Source organism: Bos mutus, chromosome 24 (assembly GCF_027580195.1).
Source record: "Bos mutus isolate GX-2022 chromosome 24, NWIPB_WYAK_1.1, whole genome shotgun sequence".
In the NCBI taxonomy this organism is placed as follows: domain Eukaryota; kingdom Metazoa; phylum Chordata; class Mammalia; order Artiodactyla; family Bovidae; genus Bos; species Bos mutus.
Window position 1 is genome coordinate 61770728 of NC_091640.1, and position 13232 is coordinate 61783959.

A 13232-nucleotide genomic window follows, 5' to 3' on the forward strand; every position below is an offset into this window, starting at 1 on the left:
TCTTTTCAAAATATTTCTCAAAAGATTTAAATTTGAAGTCTACTTTTTCCTTCTATTGATATTGTTTCTGGTATAAGTGAACATATAAATCAGTCTCTTTACTACTTATACCAAGATGATTACAACTGGGCAGAAATTAAATCAGTTGAGCACTACCTTGCATCTGAACTAGGAATTCTGTCTTAATTCTTCTTGCAGCTTCACTTTCATTTTCACTTCTTGAACCACACAGAGAATCGATTTCATCAATGAAGATAATCGAAGGTTTATTCTCTCTGGCAAGCTGGAATAAGTTCTTAACTAGCCTAAAAATAAATTAAAAGTTTCAATTTCTAAAAATTAGCCAATAACACATGACAATGAAAACATTAAAATAAAACAATGTATCAATAGGAACTCTAAGAGTGCTCAGCTGTGCCCAACTCTTTGCCACCCCATGGACTGTAGCCCATCAGGCTCCTCTGTCCCTGGGATTTTTCAGGCAAGAGTGCCGGAGGGGCTGTCATCTCCTTCTCCACACGTGTGTCACGTGCTAAACCATACGTGTGCCACGTATGCTCTCTTCTCCCTCTGAAACGAATTTTGAACTAGGGAACAGTTTGACAGAGAAATCAATACCGCCTGTACCACAGCACTTTTTGGAACGCCTATTAATGATGTAAGAAACCTACGACTTTACAGATAGAATGACCACCAAGCAAAGAAAACTTTAAAAAATCAATTTACTACTTACTTTTCACTTTCACCTAGCCACTTAGAAACAAGGTCAGAGGAAGATATTGAGAAAAATGTTGAGTTATTTGCTTCTGTGGCTACAGCTTTGGCTAAATAGGACTTTCCTGTTCCAGGTGGCCCAAATAACAGGATTCCCCTCCAAGGCGTTCTCTTGCCTAAAATGTGTATTAAAAAACAACATGAGAACTTCAAGACCATTAACTTCGTCATCCACCGTGAAGCATACCATGAAGAGGTTCCACTCTAAAGCTGGCAGGAGGATGAAACACAATTTAAATCAATCAATCTAAGGTGAATATGTCTTAAATGTACTTTATTTCCTTTTTAGAGACCACTTTGTCAAAACCGTGTTTGTACACTATAATCCTCCCAACAGGCAGTCATCCGCATGCCCACCATCCGACCACTATGTACGGAAGCCACAGTGGCAGACAGAGCTACGGCACAAGGGTCTCTGACCTCCAGGGCCCTCCAGTCTATTAGGCGGAAAAGCACTCAGTTAAAAGGCAGTTGCTGATCATCCACTATGTGCACTGCTCAAATTCAGAATATTGTAGGAGAAACTACACCCACAGGGGGAAGGCAGCTGCAAGTATTTCCTTTAATATTCATGACATTTGCAGGGGTGAGACTAACAGTTTTGATGACTCGTGACGTTACACTCAATTCCTGATTTCACAGGAAGCACATATTATTATTTTAGGTGGCAGATTTCCATTCTGATGATTGGAGAACAATAGGGGGACTCCACCTTAAATTCCAGTTTTGCCAAAATATAGTTAACAAGTGAACAAAATCAGATCTTTGAACCTCAGTTCTACTAATGAGAAATTATAATGCTGCCTTACATAAACCAGGCTGGGTTACACCTGGCAATAAAATATCACACATTTAAAAAAGCCAAACAGCTACTAGGTGTGCACTGCGGGTGACACAGGGGGTCTGTGAAGAGTGACACGCAGACGGCGGACGCGACGCCAAGCGCTGCCCGTTGTGAGGAAGCCGCAGCCTCTACTTGAATCCTCTTTCGGGTCAAATGTCTGCAATCGTCAGTCAGCGTCCCCTTAAGCGTGGTCCACACACCAGTGCTGGCAGAGGAAATGCTTTTAGGTGGCGTACAAGCCCTTTCCATTTGAATAATTTTTACAACGCATTCTATGAAAACACTCCTCACCCACAGAGACACAAAGACGTCTTTTATTACCTAAAAAAAATGTTGTGGCCACATCGCACAGCGTATGGGATCTCAGTTCCCCAAACAGTGACCAAAGCTGCCACCCCTGCACTGGAAGCGTGGAATCTTAACCACTGGACCGCCAGGGAAGACCCCCAAGTAATTATTCTATAGTAGAGTTATTAAGTAAAAACAAAGGAGATGACTTAAAAGTTCAAATGTGGGCAAGACAAGCTGTGATGTTAGAAGTCAAGACAGAGGTCCCTCTCTTGAGGGAAGACACAGGGATGGATTTCTAAGTTCCTCACATCGATTTCTTATCTGGGAGATTATCACCGTCGGTAATAATTTATGAGGCTGAACGCACATGGGTTCCTCCATGTCCCTGTACATTTATACTCCAATTTAGTAAGTTTCTCTAAAAGTGATTTAAAGAAGAAGATTAAAAAAATAGTAGTACACGTATATGGCAAAATTCACGAAGCTGACATACAGGACTCATGTTTGGGAAACACTGGGATAAGCAACGTAAGTTCAACTGCATTTTTGTGCCTTTATAGGATTCTGATGACAACTTCTACACCGTTAGTTTCGTATTCCTGAAGCGAGGTTCTGAGTCGCAGCTCGAAGCTGGGTGGACAGCGGGCTCTTGCTCGTCATCACTGCTCTACAGGACACTGCTGTTTGGACCTGTTCAGTTTGAACCCAGATTTGCTCTCTATATAAACCAGCTTGTTTTTAAAAGGAAAAACCTCTGTTTCACTGTTAAGACTGTGAGTATAGCCATATCACGAACACAGGCTATGGGGCACGAAAGGGACAACGTGAAGGATGGCTCAGCATGGACAAACCGCCTGCGGCGGAGCTGGGGCTCCAACTCGGTCCAGAAGGCAGCTAGCAACCTTCCCCTGCAGTGATCATGAGCTACCAGAGGATACACGCTTCATCTGAAACTTTAAATACTTGGATACAGACGGTATAACTTGCTTTTTGAGCTTTACAATACAGGCAGATATTCTTTCACGTCCATTATAATGGTACATACATTCTAGCGAGTGCGCTGTACTCCACCCTCTCTCCCTGACTTACCTTACGTGCTGCTGCCTGACATTTAGGTTGTTCTGAAATATATGTATATATTACAAATACGTATATGCATACTGAAGTCAGTATCTGTGTAAGGGTATACCACTGCCTTGTAAGAGGATTTAAAATAACACTTTACGATACAGTGACCAGAGTTCACAATACTTTACCTCAGTCATCAGTGTGCTTTTTAAAAAATCATAAAAAAAATTATTTACAAGCCATCTCACCTGTAAAGAGATGAGGAAATTTGATAGGCAATATCACGGCCTCTTTCAGAGCTTCTTTAGCTCCTTCCAGACCAGCAACATCGCTCCACTTCACATTGGGTCGCTCTATAACAATGGCACCTACAGAAAATTAAATCATCTTTCAATCAAAGAGGGCTATTTCATTAAATTTAGATAACAACATGAAATAATGAAATTAAAGAAATGCCTTATAAATTTGTCTGGAAAAGTTTTATGTATTAAAGACAGTTCTAGAAGGGTGTGACAAGAAAGTGGTTGTTCGGGGGCAGTGAGGAGGAGTCGGGACCTGGGGTGGGTAGCTGGATAATCCAGCATAAAGCCATTCAACTGTTCTATCTCCACTACCTCGCTGTGAAACAGAAATAGCATCATCTGGCCAGACTACTAAAGACAGATGAGTGTAAAGGTCAAATGAAGCACTAAACCCCAGAGAGCCCGGAACAGCACCGAACAGTACGCACACACTCACGGTGTCTGACCACTGGTTCTGGAGTAGCTCCTATTTCTCCTTTTAACCAAAAGAATCAGTGATCCAATGCTCCCCTTACCCACAGAAATAAAGCACATTTAACCACTTTACCTGAAGACAGACGGGCAGAGAGACAGACGGACAGAGAGAGGGGAAGGGGAGGGTGAGAAGGGGATGATGGAGAGAGGAGGTGTGCTCTTACAGACCTGCACATTTCCCAAGATCTGCCAGTTTCCATTCGACTTCTAAATAGATCTATTTACACTTTCTGTGCATTAACAAAGTTATTTAAATGATTTAGTTTTTGAACATAATATATTCAGAAGTCATAGCAAACTGTTACAGTAAGAACAAGTAAAAATCAGTAACAGTCCACAAAACATTTCTTTTACTGTAGCTTACTGCTGCTCTTTCTACAAATCTTTTATCAAAAGCTTTCCCAATCTTCTCGTCTATAGAAACGGCTCAACCATGAAGGAGCCTGTTCTAAGATGATGTGTAACTGTTTTAAGCGTAACATCACCACTTACACAGTCTATTCATTACCTATGATATTACTTTACGGGTATTTTTCTTGCTTTGAAAGGTCATCTGTTAAAGAATGCGTATACTTGGCAATTTCCCTAAATTACGGAACTCTTTAGCTATACATTAACATGAAATAAAACTATGAACTCTTTTTGCATTCTGAAAGTTCAGACTAAGTATAAATTAAGGGGAAAATGTACCTGCCTCCTGAGAAATCTGTATACAGGTCAAGAAACAACATAATATGTCCAGTTAGAACTGCACATGGAACAACAGACTGGTTAAAAATCAGGAAAGGAGTACGTCAAGACTGTATATTGTCACCCTGCTTATTTAACTTATACGCAGAGTAAATCACGAGAAATGCTGGGCTGGAGGAAGCACAAGCTGGAATCAAGATTGCTGGGAGAAATATCAATAACCTCAGATATGCAGATGACACCACTCTTATGTTAGAAAGTGAAGAAGAACTAAAGAGCGTCTTGATAGAAAGACAAGAGTGAAAAAGTTGGCTTAAAGCTCAACATTCAGAAAACTAAGATCATGGCATCCAGTCACATCACTTCATGGCAAACAGATGGGAAGACAGGGGAAACAGTGGGAGACTATGTTTTTGGCTCCAAAATCACTGCAGATGGTGACTGCATCCATGAAATTAGAAGATGCTTGCTCCTTGGAAGAAAAGCTATGACCAACCTAGACAGCATATCAAAAAGCAGAGACATTACTTTACCAAAAAAGGTCCATCTGGTCAAAGCTATGGTTTTTCCAGGAGTCCTGTATGGATGTGAGAGTTGGACTATAAAGAAAGCTGATGCCAAAGAACTGATGCTTTTGAACTGTGGTGTTGGAGAAGACTCTTGAGAGTCTCTTGGACTGCAAGGAGATCCAACCAGTCCATACTAAAGGAGATCAGTCCTGAATATTCACTGGAAGGACTGATGCTGAGGGTGAAGCACCAATACTTTGGCCACCTGATGTGAAGAACTGACTCACTGGAAAAGACCCTGATGTGGGGAAAGATTGAAGGCGGGAGGAGAAGGGGACGACAGAGGATGAGAGGGTTGGATGGCATCACTGACTCGATGGACATGAGTCTGAGCAGGCTCCGGGAGTTGGTGATGGACAGGAAGGCTTGGTGTGCTGGAGTCATGGAGCTCCAAATAAGTCAGACGTGACTGAGGGACTCAACTGAAGTGAAGGGAAAACCCAATTCACTTTTTCTTTCCTATGTTCCATTCTGATTAGTAACCCTACATGAGAAAAACATTATGTCATCTGACAAGATTTTGTGTCTATTAAACAAAAGTAGATTTATACATAAGCATTATCTCGTCAACTAAAAGGTTTTGCTATGAATTTTCTAAGTATGACATAATTTATCTTCACATTTAATTAATACTTTTCTCCTTAAAGTTTAAACTAGGTGACTTTGGAATGTTCAGTGATAAAAGAACATCTAGATGAAAGTAACATTAATTACTAGACATGGAGTCATGATTTTTAAAATTAAAAGGGAAGGATTATTAGAAAATAAAAGCCAAACAATTTGATTATTCCCAATCTAATAAATCCATCCAGCCTTTGGCATTACTTATTACACTAACACGCCCTGTGTGTGTGTGCTCAATTGTTCAGTCATGTCGAAATGTTTGTAAGCTCACGGACTGTAGCCCACCAGGCTCCTCTGTTCATGGAATTTTCCAGGTAAGAATACTGGAGTGGGTTGCCATTTCCTACTCCAGATATTAATATGTTATTTAACCTCAAAGTCACTGAATATCAAAATTAACAGAAGACTCAAATCATTAATTTTAATAATTAAATATTACACTTAATATCATAACCTAAAACAGAAGTAAAAGATTTGGAAAACTATTTCAGGAAAAGTGAGAAAAGATTCAAAAAAGGATTATTTTACAATGAAATCCATCAGCAAACCATGAAACTAAAAGATGTGGAAAAAAGGATTCTCAGATAAGAAAAGCTAGGACTCTCTCCATATTCTATTTCATCCTGAAATTCCAAATAAATTTCCTCATTTAAATGTTTTAAGCATCTGCATTTTTATACATCCTTGGGCCTTATCGTCACTGATAGGAAATGTAGAAAAGTATTCCTTATTAAAAACTGGGTTGTATCTTTTCCAAAATTAAAGATATTAAAAATTCCAATTTTTCCTTCAGTGGGGCAGAGCCGGAGAGATGGGGAACAAAACCAAAAGAATGGAGAGAAAAAGGCTTTCTGCCTTATCAGTAAAATAAAGCCACCTGGCATGGCCCACGGGGTGGCCCTAAAAAGCTAACCGAGGAGGAAGCAGGCCCACCATGCTCGAGGCAGTGGGAACTGCAGTTACCGGCCTTGGACTACACCCACCACTGATGTTCTCGGCACATAAAACATCCTCGATAACTGTAGGGTTTCTGAAGTATTATCCTTATAGGATTCCCCTATCCATCCCCGTGGGGTCGGTAAGACAGAAATACGAACAAAATGAAGAGACTCGAACAGCAAGGATAAAGGTCTGTCCAAACTAGGAACGTCCACCAGTCCCTGAGGCTGGCCCCGTGGGATGGCTATCGTTCCCAGATACAACGCTGCGTTCTGCCTGGCAAGATTTAAATGAATAAAATCCAGTGACTGAGCATAAAATTCAACTTGAAAAACCATTTGCTAATATATCAAAGAACAATCAAATATCAGGAATTAAAGAAGTCAGTAATTAATGAGATGCCTTTTTAGATACAGAGCTACTATTTCCTCTGCGTGCTAAGTCGCTTTAGTTGAGTCCGACTCTAACGACCCCATGAACTGTAGCCCACCAGGCTCCTCCATCCATGGGACTGTCCAGGCAGGCACACTGGAGCGGGCAGCATTCCCTCCTCCAGGGACTACGTACTGAATCCCTACGTACTGAATCCCTAGCATTTGTCAGATGGAACACTAGGTAGTTTTACACTGTTGCTAACCTTTTCAGAGCCCCGAAAGCATTTTTAACTTGCATTTTAGAGCGGGGCGGGGGGGGGGTGTCTCAGGCTCTGAGACATCAGGCTCCTTGCCCCAGATCAGAAAGACTTAAGCCCAGCACAGCCTGCAGTGGAATCCAGATGTGAACGGAGCCACAGTCTAGACCCTCCCCATCATCCCATTCCCTACAGCAGAGAGAAAGGGCTTTTACAGTGTGGAAGGTGTGAAAATTAAAGGGGAAAGAGCAGTGTAAACAGGAGCACTGAAACGGGGTAAGAAAGCATGAGAAGAGCAGGCAGGACCATGAAACAGACAGTGCCAGTGGCGTAGTGGCAGTGACTGTGGTGACGGCCAAGCGCGAGCCTGAGCCATCCTGCTCCTGACAGGAGACGCCAACACCGTCAGACTGCATAGTACGTGAACAGTGTAACTGCTACGCTCTCTAAAACGGGGCAAATAAGGCAAAGTGAAAGAGTACACTTTTTAAGGCAGATATAACGTGAAACAGCAGCCTAGGAAAAACCAACCAATCTGAGAACCTAGACAGGAAATCTTACAAAAACGGTTTCAAACAAAGCCAGCACGCAATCACTGGGACCAAAGCCAGTTCTTGGGCCTCATTTAAGTACAGGTGGGAAAGAAAAACCAACTCAAACAGACAATTCACTACGAGTTTTTAAAAAATAAGTAAATTTAAAAGTGAAATCTAAAGCGACCTTGAAGTTGATTCTGCAGTTTCTTTTTTTCGGGATCATCAGATTCTCCTTCCCCATCACTGTCATTCCTAATAAAAAGAATTTAATACATTCAAATGATCACTCATTGCTATCAAAATACGGCAAAAAATAAAGGAAAAGAAGTATCTGTAATGAAAGTAGCAAAATAAGACAGTCACTAAAAGCTTAGCTCATTTTATTACTTTGAAGAACATACTAAACAAAACAGGAAGCAGGCATTTGTTGTTTAGCTGTGATGTCGTGTCTGACTTTGCAACCCCGTGGACTGCAGCCCACCAGGCCCCTCTGTCCATGGGCTTCTCCAGGCAAGGACACTGCAGGGGGTTGCCATCCCCTTCTCCAGGGGATCTTCCCCACCCAGGGATGAACACGCATTGGTGGGAAGCCGGCCTATTACCTATCAAAATGGAACTGTGAACAGAAAATGGAGAAAAAGACCAGAATGAAGTCAGGAACTAGCTCCAAATTCCCGTGACATACCTATGCATGTATTAACTCATAAATGCATGACCAATACTTTATTCCACAGAAGATTTAAGATGAATTACAAGAATGTTGTAAACAACAACAATTAAAAAAATCAGGACCAGGCAAACTATATATTAGACCAAGAAGCCATAACTAGGAGGGAAAAAACCCAGAATACTATTTAAGGTACAAAGATTGGTAACCTTAGTCTGGGGGTTCCAAAAGACAGATTAAACTTCTGATGAAAATGAACTGACCCCAAAGAATAAGGAGCTAAATCCAGACATTTCCTATCTAGGGATTTATTCTGAGGATGTAATTTAAAATGAGTTCAGGGATTTGACTGCAAGGATAATCATGCCCATGTTGTTGACAATAGGGGAAAAATCAGTAATAATGTGCATTCAACTATAAGGATTAGTATATAGAACATGCTGCAATCTTTAAAGCAAAAAATATGCCTTTAAGACACATTTTTTACAATATTTAAAAAATGTCATTACATAAAAAGTTGGCAGGTTTCATCTCAAAACAGGACTGTGTGGTTCTCACAGGATGGTGGGGTTATTTATGGGTGAGGGAGAGACTCCAAACTGACTCACCTTGACTTTAGACTTGGGGGTCTACCAACTCTCTAACCTCTTTCTACCACACTTTCTTGTACAACAGACAGTACTTGGTTAAAGAAAACCTGCCATTCCTAGGCCCCTAGCCATATGGAGTCCAAACTTGTCTCCCCGGCCCTCGGATTCTGGAAGGGAAAGCGCTACACGTCTCCAAAAGGTGCTTTACGACACTGTGCTTCTACAAAAGACCTATATCAGTACCCATTTTCACTAACTGCAAGACAGCCAAAGAGGATTACCGCTTTTCCAAGGAAAGGCAAACAACAAGAACAGCCTTCAGCACCAGTTTTGCAGAGAGCTCTTCCAGAGGCAGCGCGACCCGCGCAGTGCGCTCTCCCTCCGGGAAGCACACCAGCCTCTCAGCCCGAGACGCCGCAGCAGGGACCGGGGGCCGTGAGCCTCTGTGCTCGCTCTCCGTGCATTCTGCACCTCTACTACCAGGAAGTAATGGCTTCTCTGCTTTACCCCGTCTCAGTTTAAAGCTGGTCCTGCCGTCCACTACAGAAGCAGGGCGTCACCTCAGCAGGGACACCACAGGCTCTCCAAGCGTGACCAAGAGGGCCTCAGCCCGCAGGGGAGGGGGTGCTTCTGCTGCCAAGGGGGCCTCAGTGAGATCTGAGGGCCCGAGGACCCAAGGTCAACTGATCCTTCCCAGCAGTTTCATTTCAACTTAAGAGAAATGTCCCGATTTTCACATAAGAAAACCAGTGAAGTTCAACTGATTTTGAAATTCGGTAAGCTATGAGGTCAGCGAGGGCCTCATTTTTGTCCTGCCGATGCTAGAGCTGTGAGAAGATAAAATATTCTTAGGGTGTCACAGGAGCTCCTGGTTCTCTGACCACGTCATGAACAGAGAATATAAAACTCCTGAGCCTACTAAAAGTTTCTTCCAAGTCTTCCACGTAGTCCGAAGGAGCCTGTCAACTCTTAGATCTGACAGTTGCCCATGCGAGTAGCCACAGGCCCCCAAGCACTGCCTTCGAGGGACCCTGTGCCTGGTGATCACAGGGATGATCTCAGGAGCCTGCGCTCCACTCCTACAATTTTAAACCTCATTACACGATGGTCAGAGGGAAAGAACTGGGCAGCATTCCTGCCAAGCGTTTCTTCTGCTACCAGCCAGTCAAGGAGACGATTTGATGGCTATCACCTCCTGAGCTTGGCAAACTAGGGGTTCGAAAACTTTTTTCTGTAAAGAATCAGACCGTCGACATTTCAGGCTTTGTGGGCCACACAGTCCTTTGTCACAACCACTCAGCTTTGCGGGTCTGACGCAAAAGGAGCCGCAGACAACAGGGAACTGAAGGGAGGAGGCTGTACCCCCACACAGCATCACAAAGCAGGCCGTGGGTCAGATCTGCCCAGGAGCCACCCTTTTCTAAAGCCTATAGTTTCAACAAAAGAAATTTCCTTCACAAACTCCTGCACTCTTGTGATTCACTCTGAGACGCATACCCCTTCTCGTCAGCGGGGGCCGGCTGCCCCTCCTTCACCGGCTTCTGGGGCTTCTTCTCTCTCTTCTTCAGGTACTCCTTCAGCTTCTCCGCTCTATCAAGATACTCCGTACACTTCGCCCTGATACTCTGCTTGGCTTTATCACCTTGTGCTTCATCTAGTGAAGGGAAATGCAAGAGATTTTTTCCTTCAGTGTTCTTTACAGACAGATTTAAACTCTTAAGACACACTTTTCAAACAAGGAAAATCTATTTTGGAGGAGAGAGAAAAGATCATCTCTGGTTCATCATAATCAAATGATGATCCATCTTTTCTGATCCTTCATCCGGCAGGGTTCAACACTGAGTGCGAGTCAGAAAGAGCTCTGAGCAAGACACTGGTATACTTTAGGTTCACGCTAAAGAGTGAGCAGAAATCCGTAACATCCTGTGGGACTCATACTCTTCCCTTACATTCTCTGCAGATAGTTGAAAGCTGTTTATCTCACACAAAACCAATTATAAGACAAACAAAAATAAAGCAATATTAACCATTCCCACTAATGCCTATGTAAGCTTTACTTCAGAATATAAAAAGTGACAGAAATCCCAGATATTATGTGTACCACCAATACAGTAATTTTATTACATAAAGGCCCCAGTGAGGGCTGTTTGAAAGGAGACTTCAGCAATATATGCAGTTCATGAGATGAGCCCTATCCATCTCATCAGGTTAAGACTCATTCTTAGTTTCACTTTAATTTGACAGAAAAACCTCAGAATTAAAGAGGGAAGCTCAGAAGAAAATCCTTAATTACCCAACTGCTAAAATTTTTATTTAAAACAGTAACAGACAGAAAGACACTTTTTTAACATCTTATTTCACATGCATTCAGCATTAGGTTTAAAAGGTTTTTCTTTATCCGTTTCTCCCTTACTGCTGTATCCCACTGTCTAGAACAGTGCTGGGGATTGGGCAGGGGGCGATGTTAACACTGAACACAAATTTGGACATACACAAATGAAACGTCTCCCAACCTCTTTTTAAAACATTATTTTCAAAGAGACGTTTACAAAATGAGTAAGTCCAGATTACAGATCTGGGTACATTACCAGTAAAATAAAAACCCTCCTTTTCCTTGGCTAGACGGCATTTGAGTGTTTGGGTGCACAGAGCAGTAAGCGCGGCAGCTGCACACACTCGCTGGCTGAGGACTCAGGAACCACCAAGAAGCTGGTGGGGCTTCTTTGCAAAGTGATATTTTATAATCTTCTAGGATTGTATTTCAATGTTTATAAATGAAATAGGATAATCTTTTCTATTTCTCGGAACAGAAATGAATAATCTTTTCTATTTTATTGTTTTTAAAATAACAAAACAAACGATGACCTTACATTTAACCACGTGGAGAAAATACTGCACAGCATGTTGGTAGAGTTGAAGGGCCTCCTCGTAGTTTCCGGCTTTATCTTCCTGGGCTGCTTTGCTAGCAAGATCTATGGCTTTCTGTTTGAAGGGAGACAAAAACCATACCATCAAAATCAAAGCACAGGATAACTCTGAAGTCAATAACCATATTGAAAGCTTTCTTTAAAAATAAAAGCAACTTTAAAACAAATCTTTTTTTCTCTAAATCACAACTGCATGACGTTATAAATGGTGACTATTTATAAATGCAAATTACGTTTGTTACATAGGTAAACGCTATCTGAACACCACTTTACCTAGTACCAATCACTAAGTCTCACATAATTTTTCACCCAACAAAAGTCAAGCTCAGGGCTAGTAAGGAATAATAGAGTAAGATGAAAATTCAACTTAAAAACGTTGACGGAAATTCTCAAAAACCAAATGCTGTTACGTCTAAAGCGTATGACAGCAGTAAAATTTAAATGGGGGAAAAGCCCTTCAGAAGCAACAGAGCAATGAAACCATAGTGTGAAAAGTACCCAAATCTTTTAACTCTGTAATTAACTAAAAGGTTCAGTGAGCAAAGAGTAACCAGAGAAGTCTTAACAAATAAAACAAGACCTGGAAACTTCAAAAATTCTATAATGAAACAGGCAATTTTGGGTAGCATTAAAAAAACAAAAAACAACTACCAGAATTAGATCCATACAAACACCTCTAACTGAACTCTGACAAAGACACAGAAAGGCAGGTAAGGGCAGAGAGACAGGCCTCAGAACCAGCTCCAGAGCAACTGAACATCCATGAGCCAAAATAAAATAGAGAGAGAAGGAGAAATCGCAAACCAAACTCTGTACTTGTACAAAAACTAACTCAAAATGGATCATGGACTTAAACCATAACATCTTTAGACAAAACAAAGCCATCTTCAGCATCAAGGGCAAAGGGTTCTCAGACTCGACACCAAAACAGAACGCATGAGAAGGAAAAATAAAGCAGGCACGTAGATCGTGGGCCAGAAGAAAGAGGCCAGGGGTAAGCCAATACAGACACCGTCAATTAACTCACCGCAAAGGGGCAAGACGGGTATGGGAGGGAAGGAATAGGCTCTCCAATAAGTGGTGCTGGGGAAACTGGACAGTCATTTGCAAAAAATGAAAATAAGCATTATCTTACACCTTATACAGGTATTAACTTAAAAATGGATTAAAGATCTGAACATGAGACCTAAAACCGTAAAACTCCCAGAAGAAAACACAAGTGAGAAGCTCCCTGACACTGGTCTTGGTGACAATATTTTGGCTTTGACACCATAAAGGCAACAGGAGCAAAAATAAGTAAGTGTGA

The 13232-nt window shown here is 41.8% G+C and overlaps 1 protein-coding gene across 1 annotated transcript in view; it reads right to left on the minus strand.

Moving 5' to 3' along the window:
* VPS4B (vacuolar protein sorting 4 homolog B) overlaps positions 1 to 13232 on the minus strand; it is a 28897-nt gene that overhangs the window by 6489 nt on the left and 9176 nt on the right. Inside the window, exons 2-7 of the mRNA XM_070361980.1 lie at positions 11870 to 11981; positions 10497 to 10653; positions 7927 to 7994; positions 3226 to 3345; positions 734 to 890; positions 157 to 305 (exon numbers count right to left, since the gene is read on the minus strand). Of these exons, the coding sequence (XP_070218081.1) occupies positions 157 to 305; positions 734 to 890; positions 3226 to 3345; positions 7927 to 7994; positions 10497 to 10653; positions 11870 to 11981 (763 nt within the window). The remainder of the gene's footprint in view (positions 1 to 156; positions 306 to 733; positions 891 to 3225; positions 3346 to 7926; positions 7995 to 10496; positions 10654 to 11869; positions 11982 to 13232) is intronic.